The following is a 24,404-nucleotide window of genomic DNA, read 5'->3' on the forward strand; positions in this document are numbered from 1 at the left end:
GAATTCTGCACTATTAACTGATGCATTTTGAAAAAAACATGTTTTCCCATGACCGTATCCCTTTAAGGTGGCCGTAAACGTAACAATTACGATCTTTCTTGGAAAAGATCTTTTCAAGAAAGATCGTTCATTTCAATACACACGTGTAGAGCTGAATTGTCAGATACACAGGTAGAAACAATAGAATTCTACCTGTATCTGACGATTCAGCACTTACAATCGCCAATGTTTGGGTTCCTTCAAAGGCACCCGATCAAACATTGGCCCATCACAAGAATATTTGGCCAGCTATTAGTGCAGTTTGGCCCCAGAATCCCAAATGAGTCAGACAGTTTCCAGTTTTCGATTAAGCAATGCAAGGAACATTTTGCCAACATTCCTACGACAACACTTCATATCTTCACATGTTTTGCACATAACGAGTGCCTTTTCTTTTTGGGCATTAAATTACAGTTAAGTAGACAGTTTATTCATCCAAGTGGTGTTAACAAAAGATTATACGGATCATTTCTGAACAGCTGTGAAAACCACATCGTATAGTCTAAAACAGCATTTTCTGTGTTGTGCCGTAACTAGGAAAAGAACTTGCGCAGGATTGATATTTTATATCTAAGACAGAATATCTACACCCACATACATGGAATCTTATTACGGGATTCTTTGCCAGGGATCAATCGTGTCCACAGAACTGGGTGGTCCATATTTTTAGACCTGCATTTTAGGACCTATAACATGTTAAGAAATAGAATAAGGCCAACTTAAAATTGCAACACCAGTGGCTGCAACACATTGGTTTAGTTGTCCTTTAAAGTATCTTGTGTTTGCTATGAAAGCTGAGAAATATTGGGAAATCAGGACTTTTCTGCCCAACTAGATGAGGAATGTGAGTAGATCACATACATGGACATCCCTTAAAGGAATGGGTCACCTTTAAAGGGATCCTGTCATCGGAAAACATATCTGACATGGGGCTAGACATTTTGTCAATTTCCCAGCTGCCCCTGGTCATGTGACTTGTGCCTGCACTTTAGGAGAGAAATGCTTTCTGGCAGGCTGCTGTTTTTCCTTCCCAATGTAACTGAATGTTTCTCAGTGAGACATGGGTTTTTACTATTGAGTGTTGTTCTTAGATCTACCAGGCAGCTGTTATCTTGTGTTAGGGAGCTGCTATCTGGTTACCTTCCCATTGTTCTTTTGTTTGGCTGCTGGGGGGGAAAAGGGAGGAGGGGTGATATCAGTCCAACTTGCAGTACAGCAGTAAAGAGTGATTTAAGTTTATCTGAGCACAAGTCACATGACTTGGGGCAGCTGGGAAATTGACAAAATGTCAAGCCCCATGTCAGATTTCAAAATTGAATATAAAAAAATCTGTTTTCTCTTTTGAGAAATGGATTCAGTGCAGAATTCTGCTGGAGCAGCACTATTTACTGATTCATTTGAAAAAAAAATTCCCATGACAGTATCCCTTTAAGTTAGATTTTAAGTGTGTTATAGAATGGCCAATTGTAAGCAACTTTTCAATTGGTCTTCATCATTTATTTTATTTTTATAATTTTTTACTTATTTACTTTCTTCTTCTAAATCTCTGGCTTTCAAAATGGAGGCCACTGACCCATCTAAAAACATGCTCTGTAAGGCCACAGATTTATTATCACTTATTACTTATCTTTCTATTCAGGCCTCTCCTATTCAAATTACAGTCTCTTATGCAAATCGGTGCATGGTTGCTAGGGTAATTAGGACCCTAACAACTAGAAATTGCAAACTGGAGAGCTGCTGAATAAAGAGCTAAATAACTCAAAACCACAAATAACAAAAAGTGAAAACCAATTGCAAATTATCTCAGAATATCACTTTCTACATCATACTAAACGTTAACTCAAAGGTGAAAACCCCTTTAAGTGACTTTTGCAAATTGTTGGCTTGAACCACAGGGCTTAATGAAGATTTGAGTGCTCAGGGTTCCACATTGCTCTGAAAGCAATTATGCTCTTGGTAAATGAAAGGCGTATACGTGTTTTCTTAAAAAAAACAAACATATATTTCTTAAACAGATAATGGGTTCAGGAACCTGTCTCTAAAGAAACTCAACTCCCAATTGCTGGGACTGATATAGTCAGAATTTAGAACCATGACATGTTCATTTGTGTTGAAACATGTACAGGTATGGGTATGCTCGGGATCTGGGGTTTTCCCGATAATGGATCTTTCCATAATTTGGATCTTCATACCTTAAGTCTACTAGAAAGTCATGTAAACATTAAATACACCCTATTGGCTGGTTTTGCTTCAAATAAGGATTAATTATCTTATTTGGGCTCAAATACAAGGTACTGTTTTATTATTACAGAGAAAAAGGAAATAATTTTAAAATATTTGGATTATTGAATTAGAGTCTAAGGGAGGTGGCCTTTTCGTAATTCTGGATAACAGGTTTCCAGAAAACCATGCCTGTAGTATAATTATAAAATCTATATTTCTAAAAGCCAAGGTAGCCAAATATATTAGAGGAAAAGCTAAGCTAAAATAAAACAAGCTGCTTAACTGCAGGGGTATTTTGCAACTTTCACAATTTTTGAAATTTATAATAAGAATTTATAAAGATAAGCTTGAGACAATATTCAAGGATGTGCAGGCTGGGGACAGCATTATAGGAGATTAAAGGGGATTTATAGATGGCTTCTATTATCTATGGCTCCTCGGCTGTATAATCTAGGCAGCAGCTAATACAATTGTCACAAGCAGGGGTTTATTTACATACAAGAGGGTCTTGATCAGGCTGTTGTCTGAAAAATGTCATTTTATAAGGATTAACCTCATATTCACATAACCTCATAAACGCTTGTTTAACTTGTCCTTTAATGTCTTTGTTCAGATCAAGCAAGTCCAGGATGAAGAGCGGAAACAGCTCAGCCAGCTGAGGGATATCTTAAAAGCAGCCCTACAAGTGGAGCAGAAGGAGGTGAGCATGCCAGGCATTTTTATAGTCATAAACTGTTACACATAAAGAGAAATTCTGATCCAGAATGCATGAAAACAGCTTGTGATATTTGGCTAATTAGATCAGTGTTGGGAAAAAAACATGGCAAATTATTCAGTGCATAAAAAGGAGAAATTTCCCAACAATTCATCGTTTTACCCAGAAATTCTAGGGAAAGCTTTGCAGCTGCCTCTAGATGCAACACTGGTGCTAAATTTGCATTTATTTGTACCATGCTCACAATGCCTGCATCTGTATGGGTGCTACCAGAGCATGGCACGGGCATGATGTTACACAGGCATCATTTTGGTAATCTAGTGGGACAAAATACATGTGGAATGACAACACAAAGGAGAACCATGGCCTTAATGGGGTCAGGGTTGGAAGGCTTGAGTATTGCACCAATAGCAGATACTATATATGTCAATGCAATAACTAAAATACTGTGAGGCTGCTGTCCACCAAAGGTTGATTTTGAGATAAAAATCACGACTTCAAAAAAGCAGACAGGCCTATTTCCATCACTAAATATGCACATAAAATAATTGCTGTAAATTGTTTAAAAATTAGTTTAAAACTGGGTGATATTGCCTTGCTGGTTGCCTACAGCAGCTTATTGGCCTGTGCTTAGGGGCAAGAAACTTCCTCCTTGATTGATATCTGGTCAGGGCAAGATTTCGATCAACAAAAGCAGAAAAATCCCATTGGAGTAGAATTGCATCCCACTGTGGATAGATACAGCTTATTAGCTATGCATAGACCCCATGTGCAGTCAGCCATAAGTTGCAGTGGGCCAAACCTTATTTGGGCCGCCACCTTTTCACCAGACTAGTGAACATTTGCAAATGTGGCCGGTTTAAAGGGGTAGTAAATTCTGCCACTACTCAACCCCACTTTACTCAGTTGTTGCTGGTCTACAAATCCCAGAATAAAGTAACATCTAATTGAAGGGGAACTACCGTGAAAATTAAAAATCAATATAAGCTTCCTCATAGTGAAATAAGAAACTTTCTAAATACAATCAATTAAATATTCTGCATTGTTTCTGAAATAATCAAGTTTATATTCACCATTCCTCTCTCAGCATCTGTTTCTCTTTATTCTGTCTTCAAACAGGAGTTGGGTGTCAGATAGTCATTGACCATTAGATCCAATATATCTTATGGGGGGCTCACTCTAATAGCTCACTCTAAAAACTGATTCCAATACAAACAAAATCTTAACAAAATAACTGACTTTTGCTCAAATCCAGCATGTAGAGAGACAGGATTTCTAGTGATTTTAATAGAGTGAGCTCTAATACATCTTCTAGGCAAAAGGAGCCCCCCTATAACATATATTGGATCATTCATCTGACACCCAACTCCTGAATGAAGACAGATTGAAGAGAAACGGATGCTAAGAGAGGAATAGTGAAGAGTAAACTTGATTATCTCCGAAACAGTACAGATTTTTTAATTGATTGTATTTAGAAAGTTTCTCAATTAAATTGTCCCAATAGTTCCCCTTTAAGGTTAAGGCATGCTGAGAGCTGTAGTTCAGCAACATCATGGTAGACTTCTTAAAGCCATATTGAACAATAAAGCTTTTCCTACACTTTTTCCTAAATCTCCACAGCTGCTTTAAAATATTAAAACAAAATCCTCCAATGAGAATCCCAGCTGATCTGTGTAAATCTGTCTCCCTGTTCTTTGTTGCTTCAACTGGAGAATAATTAAGCAGAAATAATCAAAAATGGTGTAATTATCGCTATATGTAAGATGTCTGACATTTGGTCAATTCTGTCAAGTTTTTCCATCAGTAGAATTCTTACTGGTGAGTTTTTTTTTTGTTTTTTTTTTTTGCATCTGTAATTACAGTTTTTGGCAACTTCTATAGAAAACTTGGAAAAAGCTGTGGGACGGCTTTATGGTTGAGTTTACAACCCGTTTAATTCAACAATTTTCAGCATTATCCTTCTTTAATGAATTACGCACACTCTGTTCAAGCTGAAATAAATCCTTATCCCAATGATAATGCCATGTAGTAGATATACTCCGTATTTCAATTCAAATCAAACTAGGCACTAGCCATGCATATGCTTCTAATCTAATTAGTGTTGCAAATAGTATGCACTTAAGGGTAGGACTGCACGGACGTTTTCGGCACGATCTGTCGCGCTGTGACAAATCGCATGCAACGGAAAAAAGAAGCCCGCTGCGTCTGCATCTGACAGTCGTGTCGCGTCGGATCAACGATGCAACTTCATTGGACAATGCATTCACTTACCTTATTTCCGTCGCATCGCGCCAAAAACATCCGTGTAGTCCTACCCTTATTGTCTCTACGTGCTTTAATATTCATCTTTCTTGTGTTTTGCTTCAGTTTTCCAAGCATCAGCTCCATAAATACCTATTTCTTCTCGTTTTATATTATCATTTGGAGCTGCCATCTGTTAATCAGCCATAGGTTTATCCCTTTCTACCCATGCTACTTTCCCTAATTTATAAAACAGTATTAGATGCTGAAAGGGGTCATGGATAGTTTAGTAGCATTGCCTAATGATGGCTTTCTAGGTTAAGCCATTTTAATCTTTCCCATGTATACAGTGTGTGAGCGAGCAGAGAAATCCACAAGAACAGTAGTCAAATATGTCCGCTAACCTGATCATGTCAGAACATTTTATAATGTAATTATAATATAATACAGTAAAGGGGTAGTTCACCTTTAAGTAAACTTTTAGTATGTTACAGAATGTCTAATTCTACGCTACTTTTCATTTGGCCTTCATTTTTTCTTTTTTATAGTTTTTGCATTATTTGCCTTCTTCTGGCTTTTCCAGCTTTCAAATGGGTGTCACGAAGAACCAAATGCTCTGTAAGGCTACACATTTATTGTTATTGCTACTTTTTATTACTCATCTTTTTATTCAGGCCTTTTCTATTCATATTCCAGTCTCTTATTCAAATCAATGCATGGTTGCTAGGGTAATTTAGACTAGCAACCAGAAATTGCAAACTGGATAGCTGCTAAATAAAAAGTTAAATCAACTCAAAAACCACTTACCGTATATACTCGAGTATAAGCCGAGTTTTTCAGCACTCAAAATGTGCTGAAAAAGTCTACCTCGGCTTATACTCGAGTCAGTACCTGCAGACAAGCCCTCTCTCGCTGCCTTCTCTCTGTGCACGCCCCTGGGAGTCAATGAAAAGGAAGACGTATATATAATAAAATATGAAAACCAATTGCAAATTGTCTCATAATATCACTCTCTACATCATAATAAAAGTTAATTTAAAGGTGAACAACCCCTTTAAAGGAGTTCTTCATCTTTAATTTTAGTATGATGTAGAGAGTGCTATTTTGAGTTCTTTAGATTTTTATTCAGCAGGTCCCCTAGCAACCATGCATTGATTTGAATATGAGACATAAATATGAATAGGAAAGGGCCTGAATAAAAAGATAAATAATAAAAAGTAGCAATAACAATAAATGTTTAGCCCTTACAGAGCATTTATTTTTTAGATGGGGTCAGTGACCCCCATCTGGAAAGAGTGAGAAGAAGGCAAATAATTCAAAAACTATCAAAAAAAGAAAACATTAAGGCCAATTGAAAAGTTCCTTAGAATTAGCCATTCTATAACATACTAAAAGTTTATTTAAATGTTACCCACCCCTTTAACAATTTCACTTTCATGTTAATGTCATTTTTCACACGGGCAGTTTTACCTGCGCTCCCCTGCGTGCCCTTTTTTCTGTTCAGCCGTAGGGGAGCGCAGGAGTAGACGCACTCAATTATTGTCAAGGGCACTGAACTCACACAGACGCATGTAAGCGCCAAACGCAGGTGAGACACAGCTTGTTGCATTTCACCTGCGTTCAGCGCATACATGCGTCTGTGTGGGTTCAGCCCTCTTCACAATAATCTAGTGCGTCTACTCCTGCGCTCCCCTGTTGCTGAACAGAAGAAAGCGCAACGCAGGGGAGCGCAGGTAAAAGCACCGGTGTGTAAGGGCCCTAACAGTGCCGGATGGATGAAACCTACGGGTGCAAAGATTTGATTAACTTGGTTTCTGTGCTCGTGAACAGAATTCCTTATTGCTTAAATTGCTTTCCCTGAGAAATCATGAATAAAAGCCTGTGAGTGTTTAATCAGGGAGCGGGTTAGTGGAGGTATTGATTGGTTCATTAAGGGCAATGCCACCTGCGTTACTAATTAACACAAGGGTGCTCTTGAATAACAGTCAGACTTCAACGGTTTAAACGCTGTGTAATGAATGTGGCTTTCTGTGTGACTATGCTGTAACTCAAGAATGCCCTTTTCTTCTCTTCCTAATACGCTCTTGCCTTTTGTGACCGAAGTCTAGACGAGTAAGTGATCTAATATAGCCCTGATCCCTTGCATGTTTTCTATGTACCCATTGATTTTAAGTGCATGTTTTGTTTTTTTAACATTCTACTGCAATGATGAGCTATGTCATTCTGTTATAAGAAATTCCCTATATACAGGTATGGGACCTATTATCCAGAATGCTCGGGACCTGGGGATCTTTCTGTAATTTGGATCTTCATGCCCCATGTCTACTAGAAAATCACGTAAACATTAATTAAACCCAATAGGATTGATTTGCTTCCAATAAGGATTAGTTATATCTGAGTTGGGATCAAGTACATAGTATTGTTTTATTAATTCAGAGAAAAAGGAAATCAATTATTTGGATAAAATGGAGTCTATGGGAGACAACCTTTTCATAATTTGGAGCTTTCTGGATAACAGGTTTCCAGATAACAGATCCTATACCTGTATATATTTCATTGTGGGTTATGGGAATTATGACTCCAGAGTTATGATACGGAAGTGAGCCGTGTGGTTCCCAGTGACAGTCAAGGGAAAAGGGTTGCCACCTGTCTAGTTGTTTTTCCCCTCTCCTCCCACTTTAATTAAATGTAATCTCTCTGCCCCCTCAACATCCCTGCCCCTACCCTATTGAAACAACATCCAGTTTAATAAAGCAGGCAAGATGGCAACCCTACATGGGAAGAGGATTGTCGAATGGTGTTGCTTTTTATGTTCATCAAATATAGGTTGGTTGGCATTCTTTGGTGTAGAACACCAAACATACAAATGTAGCATACATTGTCTATTTATCTCCATGTCCCACTGTTAAGGTGGCCATACACTGGCTGATAAAAGCTGCCAACAGACCAAGTCAGTAGCTTGTATATGGGGACCCTCAGACAGACTTCCTTGACCTAAAAGCGACCAGATGTTAATCGGCAGGTTAAAAAATCCTGTCGGATCTGAGCAAACTGTTACCTGTGCAGTGGCCCATAGAATGAATGAGAAATTTAACAGCCCATAGTAAATAATAAGCTTGTGATTCCAGACAGACTAATGGAAGCATGTTTCGGATTCCATTCTCTTACTCACACTCCATGTTGGCTTTAAAAAAAAAAAAAAAAAAGGTCCCATTGCTTAAGGAGAAGGAAAGCTAAGGAGGCATTTTATTGCCAATACATTAGCTGCAATAGTGCAAGCTAGAATGCTATATTTATTCTGTAGAATGTTTTACCATGCCTAAGTAAAAAGCTTTAGAAGCACTCTGTTTGTTTAGGATAGCAGCTGCAGTATTAGCTTGGTGTGACATCAATTCCTGCCTGAGTCTCTCCCTGCTCACTCATAGCTCTGGACTCAGATTACAGCAGAGAAGGGAGGGGGGTGAGAGGAGCAAACTGAGCATGCTCACGCCCGGTGCAAGGAGGTTTAAGCTGAAGATGAAAGAAGGAAAGAAATGCTGTGTTTCTTTTGACAGAGGACTCCGAGCAACATTACTTTGAGGGTTTACTGGTATATTTAGGTGCACCTTTCTAATAAGGCTTACTTAATTTTAACCTTTCCTTCCCCTTTAAAAGAACAGTAATACCAAAAAATGAAAGTGCTTTAAAGTAATGAAAATATAATGTACTGTTGTGCTGCACTGGTAAAAGTGGTGTGTTTTCTTCAGAAACTCTACAATAGGTTACATAACCGTAAGGATCAAAGATTGGTTTATGGTTAGGCAGGATTTCGGATAGGGACCGCTAGTAAGGGGAATCGATCTTTTTACAGATCGGGAGGGTAATCACTCAGGGCGATGGGGTTCGAGATGTCAAATGAGGTTCAGCAACAGGGCTAACTATATCTGCTTAGTGGTGCCTGAGGCACAATATAATTCACGTATTAGGCAGGCTCAAAAACAGCACCGGGTCACCGATATATCACTTGTGGTGCATTTACCTAACCACTTCATGGGAGGGATCTCCAAGTGGGTGAAGGGGTTGGCACCCAAACTGAATGGTGGACTTGCTGCTTTTTGTAATTAGTACCAAGGCATACTGAGTATGCAATTGATTAACCTGATGGTTTAGTAACTTGCAATTAATGCATATCTGAATACCCAACAGAATCAACCACAACCTACTTTTTAACTTGTAAATACTGGACATTTGTTTTAACAAATTTATTAAAAGTTATGTTTTATGTAACCAATACATGTGAGTGTTCGGATGTTATAGATGGGATGGGAAGGTGCAGTCATATGGGCCAGTTCTTTCTTTTGTCTAACAGGTTATGTAAACAAGCTGCTGTGTAGCCATGGCGGCAGCCATTCAAAGCTGAAAAAGGAGAAAAGGCACAGGATACACAGCAGATAACAGATAAGCTTTGTAGTATACAATGGGATTCTTTAGAACTTATCTCTTATACACAGCATATCCTGTGCTTGAATGGCTGCCCCCACGGCTGCACAGCAGCTTGTTATAGTTATATAAACTATAGTAGTGTTTCTGAAGCAAACACACCAGTTCTACCAGGGCAGGGCAACCTTACATTATATTGACATTCCTTTAAAAACACTTATTTTTTGGTGTTACTGTTTCTTTAATAAGTGAAATAACACACAGGCATAAAAAACTGAAGACCAATTAAACATGTCATTGTCTGCGCTTGCACATTGTAAGGATTTATGGGCCAAACTGTATAACAATTCATCCCCTCCCTGTCTGTTTATTCAACCTGAAATACGATTTGGCACCTGAAGTGGTTAAAAGTCACTGGTTGTGCCATAACCGCAGGAAAATTAAGGGGCCTCTGGACAGCAGCTCTAGGATTGGGTTACGCCGAGCTTTCCAAACACAGAGGAACAGCTGTGAGCAAAGCCCAGGAGAGACGTGGGATCCAAGCAGGGGAAGACGGAGAAAAGCGAAACGCCTGGGTGACAACAGAATCCCTAAAGGAATTCCAGGCAAACAGGACTTTCCTGCCAGCAAATAAAACAGATAAACAGATATATAATTATATAAAGGACTGACAGCACCTGTACCAGGCAGTGGAGCAAAAGACCAGAGGCTCCTCGGAGGCAGCAGGCAAATTATTGCTTCTTTTAGCTAATATTCACCATTAGTGATACATTTTCTTTCCTTCAGAAAAATGACAAGTGCGCTTCATAATCATCTTTATATTCTCGTATGTATTTGAACTGATAGTCTGCACAGGCAAGTCGTTCCATTCATCTACAGTGAGTAGTTTGGGAAAATAAGTAGAATGTAACTTTACTCCTGATCCGTTATCCGGAAATCTGTTATCCAGAACGCTCTGGATTACAGAAAATAGTCTCCCATAGATTCCATTTTATCCAAATAATCCACATTTTTAAAAATAATTTCCCATTTCTCTTTAATAATAAAACAGTAGCTTGTATTTGATCTCAACTAATATATAATTAAGCCTTATTGGAAGCAAAACCAGCCAATTGGGTTTATTTAAGATTTACATGATTTTTTATAGTAGACTTAAGGTATGAAGATCCAAATTACGGAAAGACCCTTTATTTGGAAAACCCCAGATCCCGAGCATTCTGGATAACAGGTCCCATACATAGATAGATAGATAGATATGGGATCTTCATCCAGAAACCCCCGAATTACAGAAAGGCCATATAACATACCAATTCATGAACATTAAAGGGAGACAAGTACAGGGTACAGTTTAAATAGAGGAATTTGTACAGCGAGTAGGGGTTTGCATAACTGAGATTTAAAATTGGGTTATTTATTCAGTGTAACAGGAGCACGGGCTGACAAGCCTGTCCCTTTATGAAATAAAAATCCTTGGAACAGGGACCTCACTCCCCAACTGTGTACTTAAAACATCCAGGCACTTCTTTTTCTGACTGTAGAACTTCCATTTAAGTCCTTCCAAGGGGGAAAAAGGGCGTAAAACTCGGGTAAATGTAAAATCTGGGGAATGTATTATGTTTTATATATCGGGGTAGGATCACAAATAACTATGTAAAATGCAGGGCAACTTTAAATCAGGGAATATAAAATTGAGGTTTCACTGTATTATCATTGCTTAATTTATAATAACTATATCCTGATATATGTTTGCCCCTTGTACAGCACTGCGGGCACTTCTGTCTCTTTATAAACAAGCGCAATGCTTTTTGAACATCAGTTACAAATGAAGACGTAGTATTACCTGAAATGTAGGAATGTTAATGTAGTAAAGGGGTGATTCACCTTTGAGTTAACTTTTCATATGTTATAGAATTTCAATTTCTAAGCAACTTTTCAATTGGGTTTCATTTATTTATTTTTTAATTTTTCTGAATTATTTACCTTCTTACTGTTTCCAGCTTTTAAACGGGGGTCGCTGCCCCCATTCGGACCGTAGCAACCGGATTGCTGAAATTGCTAACTGGAGAGTTGCTGAATAAAAGGCTAAATAGCTCCAAAACCACAAATAATAAAAAGGGAAACCAATTGCAAATTGTCTCAGAATATCACTCTCTACATCATACTAAAAGTTAATTTAAAGGAGAAGGAAAGTCTGTTTGCACTTGGGGGTGCCAAATGTTAGGAATATATAAGTGGCTTGGATATTTTTACATCCCAGGTGCAGGACTTTACATTTATCAACATTGAATCTCATTTGCCACTTAGCTGCCCAGATTGCCAGTTTGTCAAGATCCTGTTGCAAGGATGCCACATTCTGTATGGTTTCATTTATTTATTTTTTAATTTTTCTGAATTATTTACCTTCTTACTGTTTCCAGCTTTTAAACGGGGGTCGCTGCCCCCATTCGGACCGTAGCAACCGGATTGCTGAAATTGCTAACTGGAGAGTTGCTGAATAAAAGGCTAAATAGCTCCAAAACCACAAATAATAAAAAGGGAAACCAATTGCAAATTGTCTCAGAATATCACTCTCTACATCATACTAAAAGTTAATTTAAAGGAGAAGGAAAGTCTGTTTGCACTTGGGGGTGCCAAATGTTAGGAATATATAAGTGGCTTGGATATTTTTACATCCCAGGTGCAGGACTTTACATTTATCAACATTGAATCTCATTTGCCACTTAGCTGCCCAGATTGCCAGTTTGTCAAGATCCTGTTGCAAGGATGCCACATTCTGTATGGAATTTATTGGGCTGGATAGTTTTGTGTCATCTACAAACACTTATACATTACTTACAATACCCTCCACTAAATCATTAATGAACAAGTTAAATAAAAGTGGACCCAATACAGAGCCCTGAGGGACCCCACTAAGAACCTTACTCCAAGTAGAGACTGTACCATTAACAACCACCCTCTGTACCCGATCCTGTAGCCAGTTTCCTATCCATGTGCAAACGACTTCATTAAGCCCAACAGACCTTAGTTTAGAAAGCAGTCATTTGTGGGGCACAGTATCAAACGCTTTGGCAAAATCCAAATAGATCACATTGTGGTGTTTATACAAATGGCCTGTAGATGTCAAATTTGTCTGACATGAGCTATCCTTCATAAAGCCATGCTTATTGCTGCTCATAATGCCATTCACTAGGAAAACATTTTGAATGTGATCCCTTAACAAGCCTTCAAATAATTTGCTCACCACCGATGTCAAACTTACTGGTCTATAATTGCCAGGCTGAGATCGTAATCCCTTTTTACATATTGAAATGACATCAGCTTTTCTCCAATCCATAGGTATCATACCAGATGAAAGAGAATCTAAGAAAATCAGAAATAGGGGCCGGTCTGAAACTGAACTAAGCTCTCTTAGAACCCGGGGGTGTATTCCATCAGGCCCTGGAGCCTTGTTTACATTCATTTTTATTAAAGATTTATGGATCATAGCCTGAGTCAGCTGCTGACTAGATTGAGCTGAGCCATCAGTGCAGTTATAAAGTGAGCCTGGGAACTCAGACTCCTCTATTGTACACACTGAAGAAAAGAACTGATTTAGCACAGTTGCCTTTTCTGTATCTGTTACAACCATACTGGTACCATTATTTAATGGAGCAAAACTGCATCTTCTTACTACTAATATATTTAAAAAAAGGTGAATGACCCATTTAATGAAATACCTCCTAGTTCCTAATAAGCCCCATACTATATTATAGGATTCACAGATCCGACAGAGCACTGCTTACAGCTTGCATCAACCACAGGGAAACAAGGAACACGGCACTGAGAGGGATGGATACCTCTATAAGAAGAGTGATGGGTAACTATTTCATATTTTGCTCATACTTTTGTTTATACGTGAGTATATTTTGTGCGATTTTTTTAAATTATTTTTTATATCTGATTTTCATAAAAAAATCTCTTTCTAGAATCAGAAAGGTCTGGCAGAAGAGGAAGTGCACAGTAAAAAATGGCTTTCTAACCATATCCCACGGCACAGTATGTACACCAGCCTGTTCCTCTTTGTTACATGCTTATTTGGTTTGCAAAAGCATGAACATACAGTTTATTGTACAGACAAAACAGCATAATATTTTCAGTCAAGGGTCAAAATAAAGTACAGGTATAGGAAACCTGTTATCCAGAAAGCTCAGAATTACGGGACAGTCGTCTCTCTCGGACTACATTTTAAACCAATAAATGTTTAAACATGGTTTCCTCTTTCTCTGTAATAATAAAATAGTACCTTCTACTTGATCCTAACTTTTTGGTTTATTTGATGTTTAAATGATTTTTAGCAGATTTAAAGGACCAGTAACATCAAAAAAAATTCTAAAAAATTAGTTGGTATACCACAAAAAAAAACAAAAAACACCAAGACAAATTAAACTTTTAAATTGCACAACCTTTATTAAGAAATAACTTACCGAAACTCCGCTTGCCCTCCGATGATCCATCGTGCACCACTCGATTTCTCCTCCCTGGATATCTCCTATAAGGAAGGCAGGGAGGATAAATCGAGCACCGCACGATGGATCGTCGGATCACCTTTTCTGAAGAGGAGGGCAAGCATAGTTTCGGTAAGTTATTTTTTAATAAAGGCTGTGCGATTTAAAAGTTTAATTTGTCTTGGTGTTTTTTTTTCGTGGTATACTAACGAATTTTTTTAAAAACATTTTTGATGTTACTGGTCCTTTAAGGTATGGGGATCCACATTAAGAGAAGATCCCTTATCCAGAAAATCCCAAGTCCTGAGCATTCTGGATAACAGGTCCCATACCTGTAGCTAGCGTCAAGAAAGGGTTGGATGGCTTTTTTAGACAGTTACAAAATACAGGGTTATTGAAAGTAGCTCTTAGTACAAAATTGATCTTGGGACTGGTCCAACTGCCATCATGGAGTAAGGGAGATCTTGATTCAGCACCTGGGCAACAATAACGTGTCCTCTTTCCAAACCCAGATGTGCATAAAAATTATAGATGGTGATAGATTTAGATGGTGTGGACAGGGTTTTAGATGTCTATTTTGATAACAAGTGTCTCACATGGACTTTATCCCCCATATATATGAATTATCATATATAACATCTGCACCACCACGATACGACCCTTGCTTTCTTTTATTAGGCTAACATTCCACCTGCAAAGCTGAACCTGTTAACCTGCCAAGTGAAAACCAACCCAGAGGAGAAGAAGAGTTTTGACCTTATCTCACGTATGTCACGTTTCTTCTCTCATGATTTATAGAGCCATGCAAATGAATGGAGAGGTTAATTCGAGTGAGCAAGATCATTGTAATTTTCAATAAGAGAGCCTTATTACCAGTATTAAAGATGGACTCCAGCCATACATGTTTATTATAGAGTAAACTGTAAACAGTAAACTGTTTACTTATGTCACGTCCTTCACATATTTTCTCCAATCAGAGCAATTTAACCACATAATGAAAGATATAAGTAAGTGGGACAATCATTCTAACACCTCTGTTACTGATCTCACTAACATTGCTTCTTCATTGTCTCCTGTAGATGATAGGACATATCATTTTCAAGCTGAGGATGAAGCAGAGTGCCAAATGTAAGTATACTATAGTATTCCTCTTCCATTGAAATGGGCTTTTATTCAGTTTTGTAATATTAATAATTATTAAAGGACCAGTAACATCAAAAAAATTTTTTAAAAAAATCGTTAGTATAAGACAAATTAAACTTTAAAATCGCTTTTAAACTTTAAAAATTTATTGAGAAATAACTTTCCGAAACTCCGCTTCCGCTCCTCTTCAGGCGACACGGCAACGATCCATTATGCGGCGCTTGATTTCTCCTCCCTGGCTATCTCCTAAAAGGAAGGCAGGGAGGAGAAATCGAGCGTTGCACGATGGATCGCCCGATCACTTTCTGAAGAGGAGCGCAAGCGGAGTTTCGGTAAGTTATTTCTTAATAAATACTTTGCGATTTTAAAGTTTAATTTGTATTTGTGTTTTGTTTTTTTCCGATGTATACTAACAAATTTTTTTTACATTTTTTTTTATGTTACTGGTCCTTTAAATGATAGCCAACATTTTGGGTATGGAGGTTAACCCACCCTTCAAAGGATGAATAAATCTGACATAACTGTCTCAGAATGTGGCATATGTGTTATATGATATTAGGGATGCACCGAATCCACTATTTTGGATTCGGTCGAACCCCCGAATCCTTTACGAAAGATTCGTCCGAATACCGAAACGAATCCGAACCCTAATTTGCATATGCAAATAAGTGGTGAGAAGGGGAAAACATTTTTACTTCCTTGTTTTGTGATGAAAAGTCACGGGATTTCCCCCCCTAATTTGCATATGCAAATTTGGTTTGGCCGGGCAGAAGGATTCGGCCGAATCCTGCTGAAAAAGGCAGAATCCCGAACCGAAGCCTGGATTCGGTGCATCCCTATATGATATACAGGTATGGGATCCGTTATCCAGAAACCCGTTATCCACAAAGCTCCAAATTAGGGAAAGGCCATCTCCCGTAAACTCCATAATCAAATAATCCAGATTTTTCAAATTAATTTCCTTTTTCTCTGTAATAATAAAACAGTATCTTATATTTGATCCAAACTGAGATATAATTAATCCTTACTGGAAGCAAAACCAGGCAATTTGGTTTATTTAATATTTACATGATTTTCATACTTAAGTTATGAAGACCCAAATTACAGAAAAACCCGTTATCCGGACAACCCCAGGTCTCGAACATTTTGGATAGCAGGTCCCATACCTGTACTAATAGTATTTCCAGATACACGACAAAGAATGGCTTTCATTGCTTTCAGGGTTAAACCCGCTGTACAACAGAAATGTTAAACTTAAATAATTTTTCTTCCCCCCCCTCCCAATATATATAAAAGAGGAAACAAAGGCCAGCAGTTACATACAAAGATGCCAGGCAGTGTGTGAGGGCTCCCTATTACATTCCAAAAATCCAGGTTGAATACCCTAGTGTTAACACTCAATGTTAACACTCAATTCAATAATCCCAATTACTTATAAAAGTGTGCAATGTGTCAGTTCAGTTAATAACAATGTATTAAATATTACAATTCAAATAAAAAGCAATAACCTATAAAATGTACCTATAAAAAAAGAAAGAACGTAAAAATAAATGATAAAACGCCCGTTTATCTGATTTTTTTGATTATAACAGAAAAGCTTAATGTTTGTTACATTCATTCTGTTCTGCTAAATTGAGCAATCTAGGCACAGGAAAGTACCAATGCATGGGGGCAGCCATATTTGTTTGTGACAAGGTTAACTTCACAGCCACTCTCTGGTTTCTTTGTATTTTGTGGGACCATAATGAGTCCAAAAGAATGCAAGTGGCCACTACTAATCTGTATCTGTGACATAAGCCTAATAAGTCTGTACTTGTCACTACATATAGTAAGACAGCACCGTATGAATTCACAAAAAAAAATAGAATTAAAGGGGGGCTTTTCCACCTTTAAATAAACTTTTGCATGATGTAGAGAGTGATATTCTGAGACAATTTGCAATTGGTTTTCTTTCTTTTTTTTTCATTTGTTGTTTTTGATTTTTGTTAGCTTTTTATTCATCAGCTCTCCAGTTTGCAATTTCCACAATCTGGTTGCTAGGGTCCAAATTACCCTAGCAATCATGCATTGATTTGAATAAGAAACTAGAATATGGATAGGAGAGGCCTGAATAGAAAGATGAGGAATAAAAAGTAGCAATAACAATACATTTGTAGCCTTGCAGAGCATTCGTTTTTTTAGATGGGGTCAGTGACCCTCATTTGAAAGCTGGAAAGAGTCAAAAGAAAAAGGCAAATCATTCAAAAGCTATAAAAAATACATAATGAAGCCCAATTTAAAAGTTGCTTAGAATTGGCCATTCTATAATATACTAAGGGGCAGATTTATCAAGGGTCGAAGTGAAAATTCAAAGTAAAAAAATTCGAATTTCGAGCTATTTTTGTGTACTTCGACTATTGAATAGGACAAAATTCGATTTGAATTTAACATAAATTCCACTTTTCGGATATCCAATATATAATAATATTTTATGATCTTGTATAAGGGGAAATTGAACAATTGGATTCGTTGTTCAATTATATGCAAATTTAATCTTTTAAAACGTTTTGAAATATTTCCATTCTAATGACGAGAGGAATCTTTTTCCCTTTATATTTCAGATGGATGTCAGTGCTTCAGAACAGCAAGGAAGAGGCCTTAAACAATGCATTCAAAGGAGACCACAGTGCAGGGGAGAACAACATTGTTCAGGAACTCACCAAGGAAATAATATCTGATATCCAGAGAATGCCAGGGAACGATGTCTGCTGTGACTGTGGTGCATCAGGTACAATGTCTCCTAATTAATGGAATATTTGGGGAGACAGGTCATTGTAGCACGGGAATTGGCCCTATTACATTGTAACCATACTACTGCAATTGGTAAAATAAAAATACCAATCAACCCTTTATTTACATAATAGTGATTTATCATTGATGCCGTTTATCTAAGTACAAAGACCTGTTTTATTGATTGAAGTAACTGAAGCATCTACACACTGCCATCTGCTGGTTGAAGTTGGAATTGGATAGATGTGTTGTAACTAAAGGTGGCCATACCTTATAGCAGTACTGTCCAACTTCTGTGCTACTGAGGGCCGGAATTTTTCTGGTCTACATGGTGGAGGGCCGATAATGGAAGCCAGTGTTAGCCACCCCACTTTAAACCACACCCATGTTACTACAAAACCATGTAACTTGAAAAATGTTCCCAAAGCATGCTAGTAAGTTAAAATGATAAATTTTATTACATGTTATTAAAATTTAAACATTCCCCTCATGGCGCCTAATGCGTTTCATGCTTACCTAGCACTTAGTCATAGGCAATCTCTAGCAAATCAGTTACTTTCTGATCCTTAAATACTAGCTCTCATAGACCCTCCCCACAATAAAACCAATCTCAATCTACCACATATGTTGCATACAACATTCATTAGAACCAGGGCTATTGGCTCTGTTTTTTTTTTGTTAGTTGTCACAATATGATCTAAACAATCCATGTTTCGGGGTATTACAAAAAGATATAAATACACAGTATAAAAAGTCATGAAAAGTAGTACATATCATTAAATATAACAAGTTACATCAAAAGTATAGTTTAGTCCAAGTGGCAAACTTGTTTGTAAGTGAAATATCCAGTATACTTCTCTTTTTTGCAATTTTGTCACAAAATCTCCTCCTCTGACACCTATTCTAATCTGTTCTATTCCTTGTACGGAAAAACATTTTAGATTACTCTCATTGCACTCTGCAAAATTCCTATTGACATTGGTTTTATTACTTAGCTTGATATTATTGACCTGATTAAAATGTTCTCTAATGCGTTCTTTAAGTGATCTAGTAGTACACCCTACATATTGTTTACCACATTTAGTGCATGTAGTGTGTTAAACAATCCCTTTACTACACCACAAAACCATGTCCACATTAATAGCATACCCAAAAAAAACATGCAGATTATGGTACACACTGGCAGAGTACGGCACACACAGACAGAGTATGACATACCCAAGGACATTACAATGTAATTATCCTACTGCACACCTGTAGTTCACCAATCCTGCAAGCTGGTGGTGCGTTCCTTCCGTTGACCCGGCCGGGTCCCTTAGCAACCAATGTGTAAAAGAAACGGATCCGCACACACACCGATTATTGCAGTCGGGGATTATCCCCTTTTATTCAGCCACCAAACATCAACGTTTCGGGGGGGAACCTGATGAAGGGTGGGTGTTCCCCCCCGAAACGTTGATGTTTGGTGGCTGAATAAAAGGGGATAATCCCCGACTGCACTAATCGGTGTGTGTGCGGATCCGTTTCTTTTACACATTGGATACCCAAGGACATACCCTAGGGCCGGCAGAGTTTGGCACACCCAAGGATAATAGGGCAGGTAGATTGACACACCCAGGGAGCATGGGACAGGCGGAGCATGGCACACACGGAGCATAGGGCAGGCAGGGCATGGCACACACAGGGAGCCCAGGGAAGGCAGAACAGAGCAGGACTGGAACAAGGATGAAGCAGAGCACACTCCTCAATTTTATATGGGAAGCCCCGGTGCACAGCGTAGAGGGTGCGGCAATCCCCAGACGAATACTTCAGGTAAGGATACACTGGCACACGAGGTATAATGCAATGCAGGGTGACCCCTTGCTTATTTATTTGTACGGACGTGCAACGTTTTGGGGCGAGCCCCTTTCTCAAGCATCACAAGATGCTTGAGAAAGGGGCTCGCCCCGAAACGTTGCACGTCCGTACAAATAAATAAGCAAGGGGTCACCCTGCATTGCATTATACCTCGTGTGCCAGTGTAACCTTACCTGAAGAACAGAGCAGGAGACAGGGAAACCCATCAGGATCACTCTAAGATGTACTACATACAGTGACACAGTGCTGATGCCCCATTAGCATTTTGAATAAAGTGTGAACAATGTGGGCAGTTTCAGTCTTGGTTTCAGGTGTGAACAGTACAGGATTTTAGGGGTGTGAACAATACAGGGGGATTAGTCTGCATTTGAGGTTTAAACAATGCAGGGGCCAGTTAATCTCTGTAGTGATACCTATTAAAGTTTACACATGATAAACAGACACAGCAGCCAGACTTTCATGTGGAGGGCCACAAAAGGGGGGGAGGCAGCTGGATGCCAGTTGGACAGCCCATCAAAGGCAGGGCGATATTGGGCTAATCGGATTGTTTGGCCATAGGAAAAAATTATCGGATTACAAAGATGGCAATTGACGCAAACGGGACACTGACTGCATCTACTAGCTGATACGGTCCTCGATCGCAAGGGAAAATCAAACCTGCCCAATCAATATCTGCCTGATTTTTGGCCAGATATCAATTGTGAGGCCCGTCCGAATGCCCCATAGATAAGCAGATAAGAATAAAATGCTGAATCAGTCTAAAGCAGGGCTGTCCAACTGGCGGTGTGGCCCCTCACATGCTGTGTCTGCTTACCATGTTTAAGATTTAAAAGGTATCACTCGAGAGATTAACTGCATTGTTTAAACCTCAAATTCAGAATGTAATCCTCCGTATTGTTCACACCTGTAATCCCCCTGTATTGTTCACACTTGTGACACCTCTATTGTTTATATCCTAAAGCCTGTACTGTTCACACCTGAGACCCAGACTGAAACTGCCACATTGTTCACCTGTTCACACTTTATTCAAAATGTTAATGGGGCACCAGCACTGTGTCACTGTATGTAGTACATATTAGAATCATAGCTTTCCCTGTCTCCTGCTCTGTTCTGCGTACACTCCCTGTGTTTTCCATTCTTTGCTTGCCCAGTGCTGCTTGTGTGTGCCATTCTTTGCTTGCCCAGTGCTGCTTGGGTGTGCCATTCTGTGCTTGCCCTACACTACCTGTGGGATGTAAGCCTGTTAGGGGTTTGTTCTTGGGGTTTGTTAGCATTTGGAAATTGTTGTTAAGGGCTCCTAAGGTGTTTAATCAAGTGTTGGGGGGTTGTTGTATTATCCACAGGGGAGGTTGAGTTACATTTTTTACATATGAGTGATGAGGGATTTCCCTGCAGTGAGCACCAACCATTTGGTTTTTTGGTGTGCTATCACCGTTAATGTGGATATGATCTTAAAAGTTCTTATGGTAACATGGATGTGGTTTACAGTGGGTGTGGTTTAAAAGGGGGAGTGGCCAATACTGACTGGCCCGCCACCACATAGGCCAGTAAAATTCTGGCCCTCGGTACCACAGGAGTTGGACAGCACTAGTCTAAAGGACCAATATCGGCATCTTATATCTGTCTGTGTATGACCACCTCAAAGGAAAACTATAAGTAAGTCTCTCTAAAAATATGTAAAACCCTCCTTCATGTAAATAAACCATTTCCATAATAATATACTTTTTTATTGGTATGTGCAATTGGGTAATCTTGAATAGAAAATTGCCATTTTAAAAAATAAGGGCCGTCCCTTGGGATCCTATGATTCACAGTGCACACAAACCACACGTTAGGTCACATGAGCCAATTATCAAACATATTTCTGTCTTTTGCTTCCACACTACTTCCTGTTACAGTTAGAGCTGCAGTATTTCTGGTCAGGTGATCTCTGAGGCAGCACACAGACTATCACAAAATGGTGGCTCAAGGCAAAGATGTAAAAGGGGAATATTTACTAAAATACATATTCCAGTTTTGTAAGATTCTTTAATATGCCACTTAGTTTATATCAAATTAGCTGTTGATTAAGTATTCATTTTAAGGGTATAGTTTTCCTTTAACCCATTTGTTTCTGAAGTGGAGGGGATTCCACTTGTTGGTCCCCTTCTCATTGCCAGTGTCTGTGCCTTCAGAAAAACCTCATTCATTCTGCAGTCAGAGACTAGTTGCACAGCCTGGAGGACATTTCCTTACAGGTCCTCCATATTCCAGGAAGATATCTATGTAGTCTGGCTCTTGCCTACTGGCTGCTATCCAGAATTACACAGAACTCCTTACTGCTAATAACCAAGGAGCTGACATCATTCTTCTTGTCAACCCTTTTAGAAAGGTCTAATTGAATTACTGATGGAAGTACAAAGCAGCCATTGCACATAAGTGACAATATGCATCATCATTACATGGCTGTGGAGTTCTATAACAACCTGCAGCTTGATATAAGAGCTGGTAGCAAAGGATTCATGAATATTGAGATATTTCATCTGATTCTCTCACCCATTCGGAAGGCTATAGATGCCATACACCATGTTTCCCTGATAGTAGATAAGCAGAAGCTTAATATATATTACAAAAAAAGGTAAAACGTCTTGTTAATGGGTGAAACCATAAAAGCATGTGCAAAACAGATATAGTATGTTGAGTATCGCACATATATGGTGCACCAAGGGGACTTGGACATTTAGAAGCATTAAATCTATACTGCTGTGTTTTAGTTACAGTGACTTCCAGCAGTCTTCTGATGGTATATATATTCTTTATACATGTTATTTTTTTTTTAAAGATGTTTATTTCTGGTTTTTAAAACACACAACAAAAACAGACACATACAAGGTTGTGCACCGAGACATTAGTACATATACAAGTCAGTATCACAGCATATGCAGATCAAACATAATGAATCCTCTCCTCTATTGTGGTGAGTCTGGGAGTGAGATTCCGGGATTGGCATCGACCCAGGAGGTCCAAATTCTATCAAACTTTGTGGGTGAACCTCTAGCAATGTAGGTCAATTTAATAAGCGGTAGCGTTTTATTTATCAAATCCCGCCATTGTTTGATAGTGGGAGGATGTGGACTCATCCACCTCATCACCACCAGCTTTTTGGCATAAAAGAGTGTAGCCCGTAATAGATTCCTGGTCTTGTTCAGAGGCACCAATTCCTCCACCACCCCTAAAAGACACACCACCGGGGATTTTACTCCCGGGAGATCAAGATTTTGGCTTAAATACTGGACAACCGCTGACCAAAAGCGAGAAACTACCTCACACTCCCACACCATGTGAAGAAACCTGCATCGAGGGTTTGACATCTATGACATTTACCATCCACTGACCTACCCATTTGTTTCAATCTAAGAGGAGTAACATATAGCTGGTGTATAGCCTTAAATTGTATCATCTTGTCCCGAGTGGATATCAAAGACCCATATATACCCTCAGTAGCCTCCTCCCATTTCTCATGATCAAGTTCTGGGATATATTGAGACCATTTAGGATAGGACTTAGCAAATGGGTCTACATTTGGGTCTAGGAGTAGCCTATATATAGTAGAGAGCAGTTTCTTGGTTTGCGGATCCCATAGTCTAGATTCAAGTTTCGAACTTACCCAAGTGACAGTTAAGGAACCAAATTGAGCCTTAAAGGCATGTCGCAATTGCAGATAGCGATAAAGCTGAATAGTAGGATGAAGTAACTTCTCACGTAGCTGTTCTAATGACATGAACAACTCTCCAATAATTAGGTCACTGACATGTCTAACGCCCAGTTTCGGCCAATATTGGAAATCAGGCAAACTGTTGAAATGAGGGAGATTAGCGTTCTTCCACAGAGGAAGTTTAGGAGAAATATGTGAAAGGGGCAGATCTGCAGGTTTATATCGTTTCCCCCATAAGCGTATGGGGAGTGCCATAACCTCTGGAAGGAGAGGGGAGTCTTTTAGGCGCCTGTATGGGGCATTACGAAGAGCTTCTAGTGACCCTAAAATGGATGCCTGAAGTAGAGTAGTGGAATTATCCAGGTCTGAATGAAACCAAGAGTGTATGTATGAGATTTGGCCAGCTAGATAATAGTTCTTAATGTTCGGGAGCGCCAAACCACCTTTGTCAGTCGGCGCTGTCAGTAATTTCAGCGACATACGTGGCACCTTATTGTCCCAGATAAATGAAGTAATACTCGAATTTAGTTTCTTAAAGAATGCATCAGGGATCGAGATTGGGGAGTGTAACAGAGGGTACACCAACTTGGGCAAGAAAATCATCTTAAATAAGTTGGAGCGACCCCAAATAGTCAAGGGTAACTTGAGCCATTGGGTGGCAGCCCGACTAAACTTTTGCACATTCGGTTCTAGGTTGTTTGCGATATATAGGGAATGGTCCTGTGTGATAACAATACCCAGGTATCTAAATTTGGACACCCAACTCAACCCACTTACTTGCCCAATGGGGGTGTCCCCACCCACAGAAAAAAGCGAGGAT

The 24,404-nt window shown here is 38.9% G+C and overlaps 1 protein-coding gene across 7 annotated transcripts in view; it reads left to right on the forward strand.

Moving 5' to 3' along the window:
* The window catches only part of asap2.L (ArfGAP with SH3 domain, ankyrin repeat and PH domain 2 L homeolog), a 150,936-nt gene that overhangs the window by 98,493 nt on the left and 28,039 nt on the right, over positions 1-24,404 (forward strand). For 4 of the 7 annotated variants that reach the window (XM_041562151.1, XM_041562148.1, XM_041562149.1 and 1 more), the window contains 7 exons: positions 2,876-2,962; positions 7,322-7,330; positions 13,390-13,493; positions 13,603-13,672; positions 14,800-14,887; positions 15,201-15,249; positions 17,865-18,031. In XM_041562151.1, coding sequence (XP_041418085.1) covers positions 2,876-2,962; positions 7,322-7,330; positions 13,390-13,493; positions 13,603-13,672; positions 14,800-14,887; positions 15,201-15,249; positions 17,865-18,031 — 574 coding nt within the window. 7 annotated transcript variants of the gene reach the window in all.

This window comes from Xenopus laevis, chromosome 5L (assembly GCF_017654675.1).
Source record: "Xenopus laevis strain J_2021 chromosome 5L, Xenopus_laevis_v10.1, whole genome shotgun sequence".
In the NCBI taxonomy this organism is placed as follows: Eukaryota; Metazoa; Chordata; class Amphibia; order Anura; family Pipidae; genus Xenopus; species Xenopus laevis.